Source organism: Lampetra planeri, chromosome 54, assembly GCF_965212315.1.
Source record: "Lampetra planeri chromosome 54, kcLamPlan1.2.h2, whole genome shotgun sequence".
Lineage (NCBI taxonomy): Eukaryota > Metazoa > Chordata > Hyperoartia > Petromyzontiformes > Petromyzontidae > Lampetra > Lampetra planeri.
The window spans coordinates 4133282-4149394 of NC_136160.1; the positions used below are offsets into that span (position 1 = coordinate 4133282).

At 54.6% G+C, this 16113-nt stretch overlaps 1 protein-coding gene across 1 annotated transcript in view; it reads left to right on the forward strand.

Annotated features, from left to right (window-relative positions):
• PPP4R1 (protein phosphatase 4 regulatory subunit 1) overlaps positions 1-15766 on the forward strand; it is a 32812-nt gene extending 17046 nt beyond the window's left edge. Inside the window, exons 10-20 of the mRNA XM_078617618.1 lie at positions 1814-1962; positions 4030-4586; positions 4756-4901; positions 5995-6087; positions 6488-6673; positions 7664-7825; positions 10177-10277; positions 11392-11512; positions 12466-12594; positions 13749-13890; positions 15421-15766. Of these exons, the coding sequence (XP_078473744.1) occupies positions 1814-1962; positions 4030-4586; positions 4756-4901; positions 5995-6087; positions 6488-6673; positions 7664-7825; positions 10177-10277; positions 11392-11512; positions 12466-12594; positions 13749-13890; positions 15421-15578 (1944 nt within the window). The 3' untranslated portion in view covers positions 15579-15766. The remainder of the gene's footprint in view (positions 1-1813; positions 1963-4029; positions 4587-4755; positions 4902-5994; positions 6088-6487; positions 6674-7663; positions 7826-10176; positions 10278-11391; positions 11513-12465; positions 12595-13748; positions 13891-15420) is intronic.
• The last annotated feature ends 347 nt before the right edge of the window (positions 15767-16113 follow it).

Below are 16113 nucleotides of genomic sequence, written 5' to 3' on the forward strand. Positions count from 1 at the left end.
TGGTTCGATTCACCAACTCGGGCGCCTTTTCTGCGTGGAGTTTGCGTGTTCTCCACGCGCCCCCCCCCCCCCGCCTCCCTGTTTCTGTGTGGGTGTCTCCTTCCGGGTTCTCCGATTTCCTCCCATGGTCTTCTTGTTTTTTTCGGTAAAGTCACGTACCGAAAGAACCAAGAAGATGAATCCCTGCAGTTCATGAAAGCTTTAAATCGAAATTCCTCCCGTGGCTAAAAGAGCAGCAACAACACACAAGAAAGCCGTACATTGTAACCGATATTGGCCGAAACATCCCAATGCTGAAATATTATCTGGAAATTTGCTCGTGGGATTGCGCGTTGCGACGTTGCCACCGCGGACCGTGAACATGTGGCAGACGACCCTGTTGTTAAAAGAGTCTGGAAACCCGCACTTTCTTGCGTTGATAAACGACTTGATTATTTCTACGGGACCATTTTTTGGGCCAGTATCACGAAGTATGAAAAAAAAATAAGATTACGTACGACTCTTTCTGGCAACAAAATAGGCGTTCAGATGTTCAAACACCTTTTGGCGTTCTCTGGTCTGACACTGGATAAGAGAGTGCCGTAGAGAAGGCTGTCTCTGGTGTAGGCCAATCGTTTCAAATGTTTTTGTTACCACGAGAGCACGTTGGTTTGCCTGTTTTAGGGGCCATGCATTGAGTAAGTACACAGAAATCTGTCAACTTGACCCCTCCCCCCCTCCCTGTTCGCATGCGGACTTTTTACACCCCACCCCCCCCACCTGCGTACGTACGCCTGACGCACCCCCCCCCCCCCGAATCCTATAGAACGGCCGATATTTAATCCACGCAGAAACGATCAAGGATAAATAATATTAACGCATTTAAGCAAACAGATAGTCCACCGCCGGACCATCTAACTCATTTGAAGGCCAATGTAGACAAATTATTATCGAGGCTTTGCCCCCCCCCCCCCCCCCCCCGTTTCCTATGCGTACATTGTCAGTACGCATTTGGGTTAACCCCCCCTCCCCCCCTCCATGCGTACGTACGAGATGGATGGCCCCTTACCACAAGTACTTGTGTGTGGTTCATGCAGACGTGATTCTTTGCAAAAGGTGTCTCTTTGGCGTTTCAACATCTTAACACCTATTTTATTCCCATAAAGGGTAAAAACCTATTATTATTTTTCATAGCTTGATTATTATTGTTGGGTGGGGGGGGCGAAGTCGGGGGCTGGGGGGGGTCACAAGGGGTGTAGTAACTCAGTGGTCAATGCACTGCACAGTGGATCAAGAATCCTCAGTTTGATTTCCAGGCAAGGGTGAGAGGCTCATTGATACCGGAACCGATACTGGATATGTCCCTCTGTCCCGTCAAGCAACTTGCACTCACCAGCGTGGTGAGGTATAGTCAAACAACAACACGCTGTGGTGGGGGGTGGGGGGGGCAGAGGTAAGTATTCATTTAGCAGTTGATGGATTACTGCCAGTTAATTTGTTCTAATTCGTTTAAGAAATGTTTAGTGTACCCCACCCCCTTCAGGGCTGTGTTAATAATAGGACTGATCGATCCCTACCTCACTGATTGATCCCGACCTCACTGATCTCTACTCCACTGATCGATCTCTACCCCACTGATCGATCCCTGAGCCACTGATTGATCCCTACCCCACTGATCGATTCCTGCCCCACTGATCGATCTCAACCCCACTGATCGATTCCTGCCCCACTGATTGATCCCCACTCAAACGTTCGATCCCTGCCCCACTGATCAATCTCATCCCACACCGATCAATCCCTAACCGTTGACGACGCGTGTCTGATTGCGTTGCAGGTGAGGATGGCGGCCTTCCAGTCTCTGGGGCAGTTCATTTCCACGTTCGCGAGCCCCCCCTCGCTGCTCGCCGGCGTGGCAATCCACAGGGGGAGCAAAGGGGACGTGGAATTGAACATGGAGGCTCTGTCGGCGTCGCCTTCCACGGGGTGAGGACCTCGGCGCGACGTTGAATCTCAAATTCTTAGGTTTTTTCGGTAAAGTCACGTAGGTAAAAACATTAAAATTAATAAAAGTAAAATAAAATAAAAATCACGACGTTTCGGAGGCAACACAAGCTTCCGTCTTCAGGTGGAACCGTCACAGCCACGACAGCTGTATCAAGTAAATTATTTTATTTTACTTTTATTAATTTTAATGTTTTTACCTACGTGACTTTACCGACAAAACCTAAGAATATGAATCCTTGCAGTCACGAAAGCTTCAAATCTAGAGTTGAATCTCAATTCTTTTAGCCCCGCCCCCCCCCCCTCCCGATACGTTCCATTCATTGGCTACCACATTCTGATAAGCTCCCCCCCCCCCCCTCTCCTCCCCCCTGAACTTGTATTTAAGATTTTTCGATTTAAAGCTTTCGTGACTGCAGGGATTCATCTTCTTGGTTCTTTCGGTAAAGTCACGTAGAATGGAGACAGCGTCTCCCCCGACAGACCTGGTCTTCACCTGATGAAGGCTGCTTGCGTTGTGGCCGAAACGTCGTGAGAATTATTTTATTATGTTTTATTTTATTATTTGTATTGTTTCCATTCTACGTGACTTTACCGAAAGAACCAAGAAGTTGTATTTAAGAGCTTGCATCTTGGAATCCCTGCTTCACTTGATGCAGCAAATCTGGCTGTGACGGTCCCACCTGATGACGGAGACTTGTGTTGCCTCCGAAACGTCGTGATTTTTATTATTTTATTTTTATTAATTTCATTTTTTTCCTACGTGACTTTACCGAAAGAACTAAGAGTATGAATCCTTGCAGTCACGAAAGCTTCAAATCTAGAATCTCAATTTTTGTTCGCCTCTCGTACAATGGGCGGCAGGTTGGCGGGCGCGGCGGTTAATGCTTGGGCCTTCCGGCAAGCAGGGCCCAGGTTCAATTGCCAACTCCTCGGGTGCCTTTCCGCGTGTGGTTGGTTCGCTCTCCCCTCCTGCTCTGCGTGGGGTTTTTCTGGTATCTTCCCATATAGCTGAAAACCTCTGCGATGTCGTGGCTCTCGGCCAAACGTCGCAACGCGGGATCCTCCTGAAAGCGAGACTTTGTACTCGTGTTTTGTTTTCTCGCCTGATGTCGACGGCTCGTGTTGCGATCGAAACGTCGTGACGTTTTTATTATTTTCTATCTACGTGGCTTTACCGAAAGACCCAAAGAATAAAAATAAACAACCGTTATTCTTCATATTCTTGGGTTTTTTCGGTAAAGTCACGTAGGTAAAAAATTTAAATTAATGAAAGTAAAATAAAATAAAAATAAAAATCGCGACGTTTCGGAGGCAACACAAGCTTCCGTCTTCAGGTGGAACCGTCACCGTTATACTTGTGTTACCGGTGTAACACGAGTATAACGGTGGAACCGGTGACCCGTAGTTTTCATTTGACGTTGCGACGAGCGAGCAGGCTGGCCCATGGGCCGTACCCGGCCCGCTACTTTATTACGTACGTCCCCACGCTAGCCACACTCTTCAAAATTGCCGGAAAACAATCGTTAATCCATCGCTGCAAGGACCTTGGCCGCATTGATTTGGTTCTAGAGGGCAGTTTTTTCGACCTGGTGTCACCAACAGGCGTTTCTAGTTTTGGCACCAGGCTCAGTCGCTTCTGTCACTGCAAGGGTCTCCTTCACACCTGGTCGACGCGCTTGTCACTTTACAGATAATCATTTTATCGAGGTATTTTAAAATCCTTGGGGGAAAAAAACGTTTCCTACCCCCCCCCTGACATAAATGTCTCTCAGCGCAGGGAGGAAGAAGGGGGGGGGGGGGCGCGGGTGGGAGGCACCACACGTGTACGTATGGTGAACTTCTTTCGCACCGTACGTAGCCGACCGTGCTAATCGGACGTGCGCGGCAAGGACGACAAACTAAACACAAGGTAGTTCTCCAGAATGAGCTTTCAATCTAGACGGTGATTTAAAAGCTCCCAGTGGCTTCCTGATATCGGAAGGAAGAGCGTCCCAGACTTGTGACCCCGACCCGCCAGGAGGTTCCACGCCGTTTGTGTCGCCGCAGCGCCGCCGACGGGCAGGAGGAGCCAGCCGACGGCTGCCCCAATCCCGGCAGCGACGCCGGTGGGGCCCCCGCGCCGCCGCCGCCACCGCCGCCGAGGCTCGGCGCCTGCGAGAGCGGAGGCTCGGAGTCTCTCTCGGCCGACTCTCGTCAGCCACAGCCGCCCTCGATTCCCACCGAGCGCGACACCCATGTCGCGTCGGAGCCCGCGCGCTCGCACGACGACGACGACGAGGAGGAGGCTGCTGAGAGCTGTCGCTCCGCGGAGAGCGAGCGGCCACGAGAGCAGTCGGGCGACCGCAACTCCACCCGGCGCGACGCCGAGATGGCCGGGCCGGGCGGTGGCGACGCCGGAGCGAGCGACAAGTACGGCACGTTCCTCTTCTGGAGAACGCCGCTGTCGGACGTGGCGATCGACGGGGAGCTGCTGCTGCTGCCGCTGCCGCACCCCCCCGAGTGCCGCGCGCCGCGCGAAGAGCCGGCGGAGAGAGACGACGCCGATGGTGCGAGCGCGCCAACGGCGGAGGATGCCACGGATGTTGGGAAGATCCGCGACAGAGGTGTGTCCCCCCCCCCGACCAATCCGCTCTTCATATTTGCTTGCGCACCAACAGTCCGTTAAAGGCTGTCCGGAGGGAGGGGGGGGGGGGGCAAGATCTTCGTCTTTGAACAGCTGGTGGCGGAGAGTCGTGTTGTGAACGCGGCTCTCTCTGTGCTCTTTGTTTACAGAGGCTGTGGATGTGGCTGCGTGCATGCTGGAGGCCGCCTCCCTCGATTCGGACCCGTCCGATCTCGGCGAGTACGAGGGATTGCACTTCGACAACGTTTGCCTCTCCCTGGACGGCTCCGTCAAGTCGAGCTTCCTCAACAGCACGGTGAGCCGTGCCTCGAGCGCCTCTCTCGTGTGTGTCGCGTCAGGGGAAGGCGACGTCGCCCCCCCCCCACCTCTGTCCCCCCCCCCCTTCTCGTTACCGACGACTCAAATCGTCCCGAGCGCTTGCCCAGTCTCGTGGGATCTCTCCCGCAAGTCTGCTGAGCCGGGTTTTTTTTTTTTTTCCGTCCTCATCGTCACCGTCGTGGCCGCTTGTACGCAGCTGTTATCGCACGGAGGGGTTGGCTCCTTGCACAAGTTGGGAATTCCATAATGCAGGTTTTTTTTCTGGGTTGGATCGCGTAAATATATAAATGTGTCATGAAACCCGCCACCACCCGACACGGCCAATTAGTAAGGTTTGTCACGTTTACAGAACATAGATGATATTGGTCGCGAAAGCCGACGTGTTAAACTGAAGTTGGGAACTGGTTCAGAATAATAATATTAATCCTCGCATTCAATGCTTCGGCAACTCGGTGCCCCGGCGTGCATCAAATCTCATCTCAAACATTCGAAGAGCACGCCCCCCCCCCCCCGTGGCAGCTGTCTCAGCGTGACTCGGGCACCTGGCCTGCAAGCGGCATGAGTGTGCCCCGCACCTCCGGTTAGCACGGTTGGCTCCGTACGGTGCGAAAGAAGTTCGACATGCCGGAAGGGGGGCTATTTTTTTCTTCGAATTTAGTAAATTTGGACCACGATGCCCGGAGCACGATGGCCTTCTCATTCATAACGACGTCGGGCGAATCTTTAAAGTGCCACTGTGAAGAGGGATGGTGCTTGGTGTCGCGTGATTCGTGCGTGCAAAAGAGTCGAGCCGCAAACCGAGCGTGGGCATGGTTTTAGTTCCTTGTTGCTGCTGCTGCCGCCAATAGCAAGTTGATTCTAGATTTGAAGCTTTCGTGACTGCAAGGATTCATATTCTTAGGTTTTTTTCGGTAAAGTCACGTAGGTAAAAAATTTAAATTAATAAAAGTAAAATAAAAATCGCGACGTTTCGGAGGCAGCACAAGCTTCCGTCTTCAGGTGGAACCGTCACAGCACGATAGCTGTATCAAGTGTTATCAAGTTGCACAGTGAATCGCTTGTTCGCGCAGGAGGAGGAGGAGGAGGGGCGCGTTGGCACCATGGACTCTCCCGACAGGAGCATGGTGCTCACACCGCAGCCAGAGGAGCAGCTTCACAACCAGGTGACTGCCCCCCACACCCAATCGCCACGGTTACCACGCTCAGTGGGTGGTGGTGACAGCGACGGTTGGGATGATGGTTGTGGTGATGATGGGGTGGAGCGGGGGGGGTGGGTGTTGATAGCATTGGTGACAATTGTCGTGGTAGTTACAAGAGGCTGTCTCTGGTGTGGGCCAATCGGTTTCAAGGAAAATGCCATGCACTATCAAAGGATATCTGTTTGCATGTTTTACCACAAGCTCGTGTGGTCAATGCAGACCCAATAGGCGTCTGATTTGGTGTTTGAGCATCGTAACGCCTACCTGCCTTATCGCCGACGATCGCGACGGCGGTGCTGCTGATCATGTTAGTGGTGTGGTGGTGGTGGTGATGGCGAGTTGCGACGACGCTGTTTCTCCGTAGGACGTGATACCCCAGGAGCTGCTGGACCAGTTCCTGTCCATGACCGACCCGTTCCGGGCTCAAACGGTGGACACGGAGATCGCGAGGCACTGCGCGTACAGCCTCCCGGGGGTGGCGCTCACCCTGGGCACCCAGCACTGGCACTGCCTCAAGAGCACCTACAACTCGCTGGCAGCGGACATGCAGGTGAGTCTTTCTCAGAGGTCGCAAACGGGTTTTGATTCCTTACCCCCCGTACCCATACCTGGCCGCACCAGGGTCGCAAACGGGTACCCGTACCCGTACCCGGCCGTACCCGTACCCTTCCCGTACCCAGCCGGGTACGGGTATCGGGTACCTGATTGCGACCTCTGGGATGAAGCCATGTTGCAGGCGCGGGTGGGTTGATTCTAGGAACTTGAATTGTGAGAAGAGACAAGACGTTGGGAAATGAGTGACAAACGGTGACTCACCAGTGACTCACGGCCTACCTGTACCCGGCCGCACCAGGGTCGCAAACGGGTACCCGTACCCGGCTGGGTACGGGTAGCTGGGTATCGGGTAGGGTACGGGTATCGGGTACCCGGTTGCGACCTCTGGTCTTTCTCTCTCTTACTCGACGCTCGGTTGGCCACTGCTCTCTTCTGCCTACCGCTTTCTAGCGCTCTGCTGGTGGTTGCACTTTGTCCAAGACATCGCACAGTCCCTCAATGAAACGGCACGTTTTTTTTGTTTAAATCGACACACGTGTAAAGGGTAAAAAGTTACACAATGACACTTGCAGGGTGAAAACTTTGGGAAAACGACTTTGACCTAAAGGAAAAAAAAAGCCAGAAAGTAAAACGCCGAATGAACGCCGGTGTGTGGCTGCCGGCACAAACAAAGATCCCCCATGTAGCCTTAACAGACTGTAGGGTCAAGTGCTGTTAGCGAGCACCTATGAAGGCCGGAACGGCGCACGAGGGGGTGGGTGGCCAGCACCACGCCCGACCGCCTTTGTCTCCCCAGTGGCGATGTTTACACACCGCACCAGGTACTCATTTGAGGCCGAGTCGACCTAGGGGAGGCCGGGACCGGTTCAGATAATCGTCACCGGTCTTGGCCGTGAGCGGGAATCGAACTCGTGTCGCCGGGTTCATAGCGCAGCGTAGCGCTAACCGCTGCGCCACCGCTCCCCACGCCCGTCACCCCTCACAGTGGAAGGTGCGGCGCACGCTGGCCTTCTCCATCCACGAGCTGGCCGCCATCCTGGGAGACCGCCTCACCGCCGTGGACCTCGTCCCCGTCTTCAACGGCTTCCTCAAGGACCTGGACGACGTGCGCGTGGGCGTGCTCAAGCACCTGCACGACTTCCTCAAGGTCAGCAGGGCGCAGGCGTGGCCGTGTGTGCATGGGGTGTTGCCCGTCAATCTCGGTCGGTCATCCCCCGTGGTGTCTGGGTCTGTCCCGTGACCTCCTGCCGGCAGCGAGTCTTTGACACGTGACCTCAAAGTGTACGTGGCCTCACAGTGTACGTGGCCTCAAAGTGTACGTGGCCTCAAAGTGTACGTGGCCTCAAAGTGCACGTGGCCTCACAGTGTACGTGGCCTCACAGTGTACATGGCCTCAAAGTGGACGTGGCCTCACAGTGTACGTGGCCTCACAGTGCACGTGGCCTCACAGTGTACGTGGCCTCAAAGTGCACGTGGCCTCACAGTGTACGTGGCCTCAAAGTGCACGTGGCCTCACAGTGTACGTGGCCTCAAAGTGTACGTGGCCTCACAGTGTACGTGGCCTCAAAGTGCACGTGGCCTCACAGTGTACGTGGCCTCACAGTGTACGTGGCCTCACAGTGCACGTGGCCTCAAAGTGGACGTAGCCTCACAGTGCACGTGGCCTCACAGTGTACGTGGCCTCAAAGTGTACGTGGCCTCACAGTGCACGTGGCCTCAAAGTGTACGTGGCCTCAAAGTGTACGTGGCCTCACAGTGTACGTGGCCTCAAAGTGTACGTGGCCTCCCGGCCAGGCTAAAAATATAGCTGCAATACAACATTTACTCTTTTGAGTAAACAGTATTTACAGTCGGTGTGTGGTTTGTCTCTAAACGGGACCACCTTGTACGAAAATGTGTGGGCAGGCTGCCTGGCCCAGGCCTCCCAGCCACGTTACCGCACGGAGACTTTGCCCTCACCCCACCTCGCCCGCCTCCCCCCCCCCACCGTTTTGAGTTTAACGACTCGCCCAACGACCAGCACCCGAGTTGCGCAACGGCAGAAGTGGCCACGTAGCGCGCTGTTCAACGAGCGGGGCCTTGCGCAACCTTTAAAAAGCACGGCAAAGTCACGCGCAGGAAACCCTCTCGCGTTCGCGTCGAGCTTGGGGTGAGGGTGGGGGGTGGTGGGCGGCCTCGACGATTGTGGATTTTTCGGACGCTTCGACGGTACGGGTGGTTGAACGTGTTGGCGGTACAACCGGTGGGGCGGGGAGGGAGGGAGGGAAATTAAAAAAACCCGCAATAATTATTTACTTTCCCCCGATTCGCAAGCCCCCGGGGTGTCCGTCAAAATCAGTTTCTCGTGATGTCGAAGCAGTCGAAGACGAACGTCTAAACGAGCGGCTGAACACGATGCTCGAGTCTGTTGCCGTGCAGCAGCAGCCAGCCTGACCACAGATTGGCTGCTCCGTGTCCCCAAGGCAGATTTGACTCCTCGTGCCCGAGACTCGGTCGGTCGGTGCCTCGATTCAATACCGGGAATCATTTCTCGGCGGACGGTGGCATCCAAATATTACGGCTCGTGGTGTCGCCGCCGCCGCCGCCGCGCGTTCCAACGGGAAAGCAGCTGCTGAATGTCAGTGCGACTTGTTCTGATGGAGAGTCTGCAGCGCCACTCAAGGGCAACATCGACATCGTCAGACTGTTTTATGAGGACCGCTATGTTATGCTGCACCGGTGTACCGCCAATACATCCAATTGTTCATCACTGCATGTGTGGAACGTGAGATGAAGTGGTAGTGTACGGGACCATCGGCTCCACCACCCCGGGTTTATTGGTTGTGCGTAGCCCGTGGGTGATGCTGGTGGTGGTGCCGAGCATCGTGTCTGTACGGTAGTGTTGCGGTTCGATTTAAAGCTTTCGTGACTGCAGGGATTCATCGTCTTGGTTCTTTCGGTAAAGTCACGTAGAAGGGAAGTAATAAACTAATAAAAAATAAAACATAATAAAATACAATTCTCACGACGTTTTGGCCACAACGCAAGCAGCCGTCCTCAGGTGAAGAACAGGTCTGTCGGAAAGACAGCGTCCGAAGTCTTTCCGACAGCCCTGTTCTTCACCTGAGGACGGCTGCTTGCGTTGTGGCCGAAACGTCGTGAGAATTATTTTATTTTATTATGTTTTATTTGTATTATTTCCCTTCTACGTGACTTTACCGAAAGAACCAAGAAGAGGTAGTGTTGCGGTTCGTGCGCAGCGCTACGAAGCTGGCAACCCGGGTTCAATTCCCGCTCACGGCCAACACCAGTGGCGATTGTCGACTTGGCCTCAAATGAGTACCTGGTGCGGTGTGTAGTAAACATCGTCACTGGGGAGACAAAGGCGGCCGGGCGTGGTGCCGGCCACCCACCCCCTCGTGTGCCGTGCCGGCCTTCATAGATGCTTCTCGCTAACAGCACTTGCCCCAACAGTCTGTTAAGGCTACACGGGGGTTCTTTGTCTTGTCCCCTGTGCAGTTGCTGCCCCAGCAGAAGCGGAGGGAGTACCTCTACCACCTGCAGGAGTTCCTCGTCACGGACAACACGAGGAATTGGCGATTTCGCTACGACCTTGCAGAGTGCGTGCCTTCTCCCCGCCCCCCACTGTGATCTCATTTAACACCCCACTCCCCCCCCAATTCCACACACACCCCCCTCCCACCACCTCCCCCACCACCTCCCCACCACCCTATACTCATGAACAATTCCTGTGTGTGTATGTATGCACGTTGAACTTCTTTCGCACCGTATGTAGCCAACTGTGCTAATCGGAGGTGCCCAACGGCTGCGATTGGGAGGCGGTGTTGGAGGACCTTGCGATGTGTGGCCACCACGTGCCTTGCCTTGTCACCCTCGATGCGTGCACCCTGATCTCTACACATCTCGTTGCACTTTTGAGTCGAGACTTAAAACTCATTTCTTTAGAACTGCTTTTTTGTACAAAGCTATTTTTTTTCAGAAGCGACCTGGCCACAAATGATGGCTCAACGAAGTGGCTCGCCATCACGTGGACATTTATAGCAGCAGCGAAATACTCTAAACGCGTGGTTCTGGTGGCATCTCCTCCGCCACCACCATCTTCACTGCCACGATCGCCACCATCGCCACCACCATCACCATCTTTACTGCCGCAATCACCCCCCACCATCATCGACGCCGTCTTGGCCACCACAATGGGGAGCACTGTTGTGGCCATGAATTGCAACCTATTTTTTGCAACTTATTTTTGTGTTTAGTTTGTTGCCCCCCCCACCCTCGCACCTCCGATTAGCACGCTTGGCTACGCGCGGTGCGAAAGACGTCCCACGTACATGCAAACGTGTACGTCTCGGACGCTCTAAGCAGGGCTGAGCCTGAGTTCGTACTTTGTTGCGTGACGACCACCTGCAAGCCACTGGAGGCGCTACTTTTATACTGCCCAATGCGCGGAACTCGCTGACGCGAAACCGTTTTTGTGCGATGAGCACACGCGCGTGTAAGCGCGACCACCTGGCACACGCAAAGCGCGCGTGTGCGTCGGCGTAAAATGGTGAGAGATGATGCGACGCAGTAGTTGAGGCATGCGTTTGATTGCTTTTACGCGTGTGTGTGTGTGTGTGTGTGTGCGTGGTGTGCGCGGTGTGTGTGTGCTCGTGGTGTGGTGTGCGCGGTGTGTGTGCGGTGTGTGTGTGGTGTGTGCGGTGTGCGTCACAGGCAGTTGATTCTGCTCCTCGGGCTCTATGCCTCCAAGGATGTGTTTGACCACCTCTGCCCTATTGCCTTTCAACTCTGCTCGGACAAAGTTGCAGAAGTCCGATGGATTTCCTACAAACTGGTGAGTCGTTGCGCCGCTGTAGCAACCGCTGGCGGCAATAAAAATGCGCGTTCTCGGGCGCGGCCGGTTTCCAGTCATAATTCTCAGAACCCCATGTCCGTCCACTGCTGGGTCATGGGGTGCCCGTTCGTGCCGTGTCGGTGGGGGCTTTGTTTGATCGTACCTCGCCACGCAGCTCGGCGAGAGGAGGAAACGCCCAGGAACTGTTCAAATATCCCTCCGCTGACGCTACACGTGGACTCGGGTCCCGTCCCCCGGGTTCATCGCACGATATGCGCTAACCGCTGCACCCCCACTCCGTCCCAGTCCCTACACACACGACATCGAAACTCTAATCTCTGAGCTGCGAGCGAAAGATTCCCTGACCGTCTTCTTGGTTCTTTCGGTAAAGTCATGTAGAATGGAAATAATAAAATAATAAATAATAAAATCTAATAAAATAATTCACACGACGTTTGGGCCGCAACGCAAGCAGCCATCCTCAGGTGAAGAACAGGTCTGGCCGAAACGTCTTCTCGACAGACCTGTTCTTCACCTGAGGACGGCTGCTTGCGTTGTCGCCGAAACGTCGTGTGAATTATTTTATTATATTTTATTTGTATTACTTTATTATTTCCATTCTACGTGACTTTACCGAAAGAACCAAGAAGATGAATCCCTGCAGTCACGAAAGCTTTAAATCGAAATTCCCTGACCGGATACATTTTTATTAGAATCGCGCTCGCTCTGTGCAAGGTCCTCCGTGGATTAGTGGCGCAACGACGATGATGATGAGCGCACTCGGCTGCAAGCCCAGCGAACCGAGGTTCGATTCCCGGTCGTATCTTACATTAGGACAAAGCCGGGTTGTATTTCTCGCGTGCGATTGCTGACCCCCCCCCCCACACCGCTCCCACGCCCGCGAGCGCTCTCGCCGACGGCTTGCGTCGTGTCCGTGCGCTCCTTGCCCGCAGGTCAGCGAGATTGTCCGCAAGCTGTCGTCATCACGGGACCTCCTTCAGCTGTTCCTGGAGCAGATCATCAGCAAGTTCCTGGCGGGTTCCAAGTGGAACAGCAGGCAGACATTCGCTTACATCTGCCAGGTGAGAGGGCGTTGGGTTACTGCGGGCAAATTGTGTGCACGGATGTTTGTCGGTTGAACTTCTTTCGCGCGCCGTACGTTGCCAACCGGGATGAAGGGTCAGGAGCGCAGTTGGAGTGGATTGGACTTGCCGATGAATCGGTAACCAGTCGTTTCAAGATCGGCCTCTGTGGAGGAGGTTTGTGAAGGATGCTGCTGGTGAGTTGGAGGCAGTCGCCCCCCATCAACAACGGAGGGCAGAGGAGCCACGCTAGCAACCACGAGCGGAGCGCCGGGCGGCTAAAATGCAGCAAGTTGGCACAGTGGGGAGCACGGTCGGCGCATCTGCCGGCCATCTAAGTAGGTCAACCCATGGCACCCGCTGGGTCTGTTCTGTGACCTTCTGCACGCGAGCCTTCAATACTCCACGTGGCCTCCAAGTGCACCTAGCATGGCACAAGCGCCGTGGTGACGTCACCGCCACTTAGGGGTGAACGGCGGTTGTTGGTGTTATTCACCGTAAAATCACAAGGCGCCGTCCGCTTCGATGACGGTGGACGTTCAAGTTTCCCGGGACGTTCAGAGAAGGAGCAGGCGTGTGTGACGACTCGTCACGGTCCAAATTTGCAGTTTGAAAAGATACCTCGCTATACGATATTTAAAAACTAACACCCCGCTTACTGACTTCACTGAAACAATTTTACGGTCCCAATTTCGGTAGTTCTTATTGCATCGTCTCCCCAACAGATGGCCGCACAATCTACTAACTCATTCCATCCGCTTAAGTAGTCAACTCTCGAAAAAAAATCTCGCCGCTTTGCGGACACTTGGCTTTATTGCGGGCGACCAAGTTTCACCCCCCCCCCTCCCCCGAGCACACAAGATCGAGATCAAAACATCATCGTGGACAAAGCCGTTGATGCCACCCGGCACACGGCACAAACGCTTTCTCCCCTCCCTGTGTCAGATATCCGCAACGGCTACAGATTCTGCTGCCGCTGCTACACAGTCGACACGCTGCGACCTCTAAGATGTGTGCCCCTGACAGCGTCCCCCCAGCATCCGCCGCTAGGTTTTTGTCAATACCGCCCCCCCCCCCCCTCGAACGACTGGTCCGATGTGGTGGGCGGGGGTACGGGTGGGTCACCGTGTCCGCGCGTTACCGCTCGTGCGCAGGCCATAGCGGAGGAGGACTGCCTGGCGTGGGAGGACTTTGGGCTGTTGCTGCTGCCGCGTCTGCTGGAGTTGGTGCCCGACCCGGTGCCCAACGTGCGCATCCTCCTCGCCAAGACGCTGCGGCAAGCCGTGCTGGAGAAAGGTCAGGCCAACGCCGCCGTCACCATCACCGCCATCATCACCGTCACCACCGCCATCACCACCGCCGCCGTCACCACCGCCATCATCACCATCACCACCGCCGCCGTCACCACCGCCATCACCACCGCCGCCGTCACCACCGCCGCCGTCACCACTGCCATCACCACCGCCGCCGTCATCAACGCCGCCGTCACCACCGCCGCCATAATCACCACCGCCATCACCACCGCCGCGATCATCACCGCCGCGATCATCACCACCGCCATCACCACCGCCGCGATCATCACCGCCGCGATCATCACCACCGCCGTCACCACCGCCATCACCACCGCCGCCATCATCACCGCCGCCATCATCACCACCGCCATCACCACCGCCATCACCACCGCCGCGATCATCACCACCGCCGTCACCACCGCCGCCATCATCACCACCGCCATCATCACCGCCATCACCGTCGCCATCACCACCACCGCAGCTGCAGTTACCGCCGCAGTCACCGCCCGTGCCGTCATCGCTGACGCCGCACGTTTAAACGTTTGCACACGCGAGACGATACAGTAACCCAAGAAACCTCTTATCTCCATCTATATAAAAAGCAAAGTTGTGATTATGTGTGTCTGTTCAAAATGTTTAGCGTACTTCCCGACATGCAACAAACTTGAAATTTGCCATGTGGGTACTTTCCAGACTGTACACCATGCAAACATTATACAAATACACTTTTGTGGGTTTTTTTTTGGGGGGGGAGCTCAATAATGCAGAGATTTTTTGCACGGCAAGTGAGCTGTGATGTCACATCTGTCACGTGACCCGCGCATGTGGAAGTGTCACGCCTTGTAGTGTCGTGGTTAGCGCTACGCTGCGCTACGAACCCGGTGACCCGAGTTCGATTCCCGCTCACGGCCACCACCGGTGACGATTATCTGAACCGGTCCTGGGCCTCCCCTAGTTCGACTCAGCCTCAAACGAGCAACTGGTGTGTCGTGTGTGAACATCGCCACTGGGGAGACAAAGGCGGCCGCCCCTGTTGAATCCAAGTCCCGGGCGAAGCCGGGTAGTACGGCCAGTGGATAATAAATAAAAGTTGGTTTCTAAATTTCGATTTAAAGCGTTCGTGACTGCAGGGATTCATCTTCTTGGTTCTTTCGGTAAAGTCACGTAGAATGGAAGTAATAAAATAATAAAAATAAAACATAATAATATGATAAAATAATAAAAATAAAACATAGTAAAATAATTCTCACGACGTTTCGGCCACAACGCAAGCAGCCGTCCTCAGGTGGGAGAACAGGTTTGTCGAGAACAGGTCTGTCGAGAAGACAGAGTCCTTCAGACTGTCTTCTCGACAGACCTGTTCTCCACCTGAGGACGTTTTATTTGTATTATTTCATTACTTCCATTCTACGTGACTTTACCGAAAAGAACCAAGAAGAGTTGGTTCCTAATTGACCTCCTGCTTCACTGCCGGAGGAACAACGCTCGGGCTCACGCCGTGACCCCCCCCCCCTCCTCCCTCACCTCCACGCAGACGTTCCCGCTGGTGCCGCTCTGCAGGCGGCGGAGCAGGCGGTGCTGCTGCTGCAGAGCGACGCAGACCCCGACGTGCGCTACTTCGCCACCAACAGCGTGGCCCCGCACGCCAAACACTACGACGACACCCGCAGCTCAAGCTCCTCGACTTACTGATGATGATGATGATTTTGCTCGAAAATTTCCTCCCACGGGTTTTTGTTGTTGTTGTTGTTGCTGCAGCGGCAGCGGCGGCGGCGGCAGCAGCAGCAGCAGCAGCGGCACACCAGCTCACAGGTTTTTTTTGTGTACTCGGCTAATGTATAAATGTAATAATTAAATTTCGAATAAAACACACTTTTACATTTGGACTGAGCTGGTCACCCTTTAAGCGCAGGTTTGAGTCGTCGTGGTCCCTGGTGCTTTTTAAGGGCCTTGCTAGCGGTCGGTGCTTTTTAGGACTGGATTACAATCGATGATATTTCGCCCGGGAAAAATGCGGCAATCTCGCTCGCAAGGGGGGGGTGCTGTTCGGGGTTGTCGCTCGACACGGCAGGGAGGTAAAGACGCGGGGCAAGTGCTCGTTTCACGCGGGAGCAAGGTGCATTGCTGAAAAGCGCCGCGTCTAGCAAACGATTTCGCCCACAATCGCGTAACGACAGGGTTTGGCGAGGTACGATGTGGTTGCTGTGCTACCACCACCACTACGCAC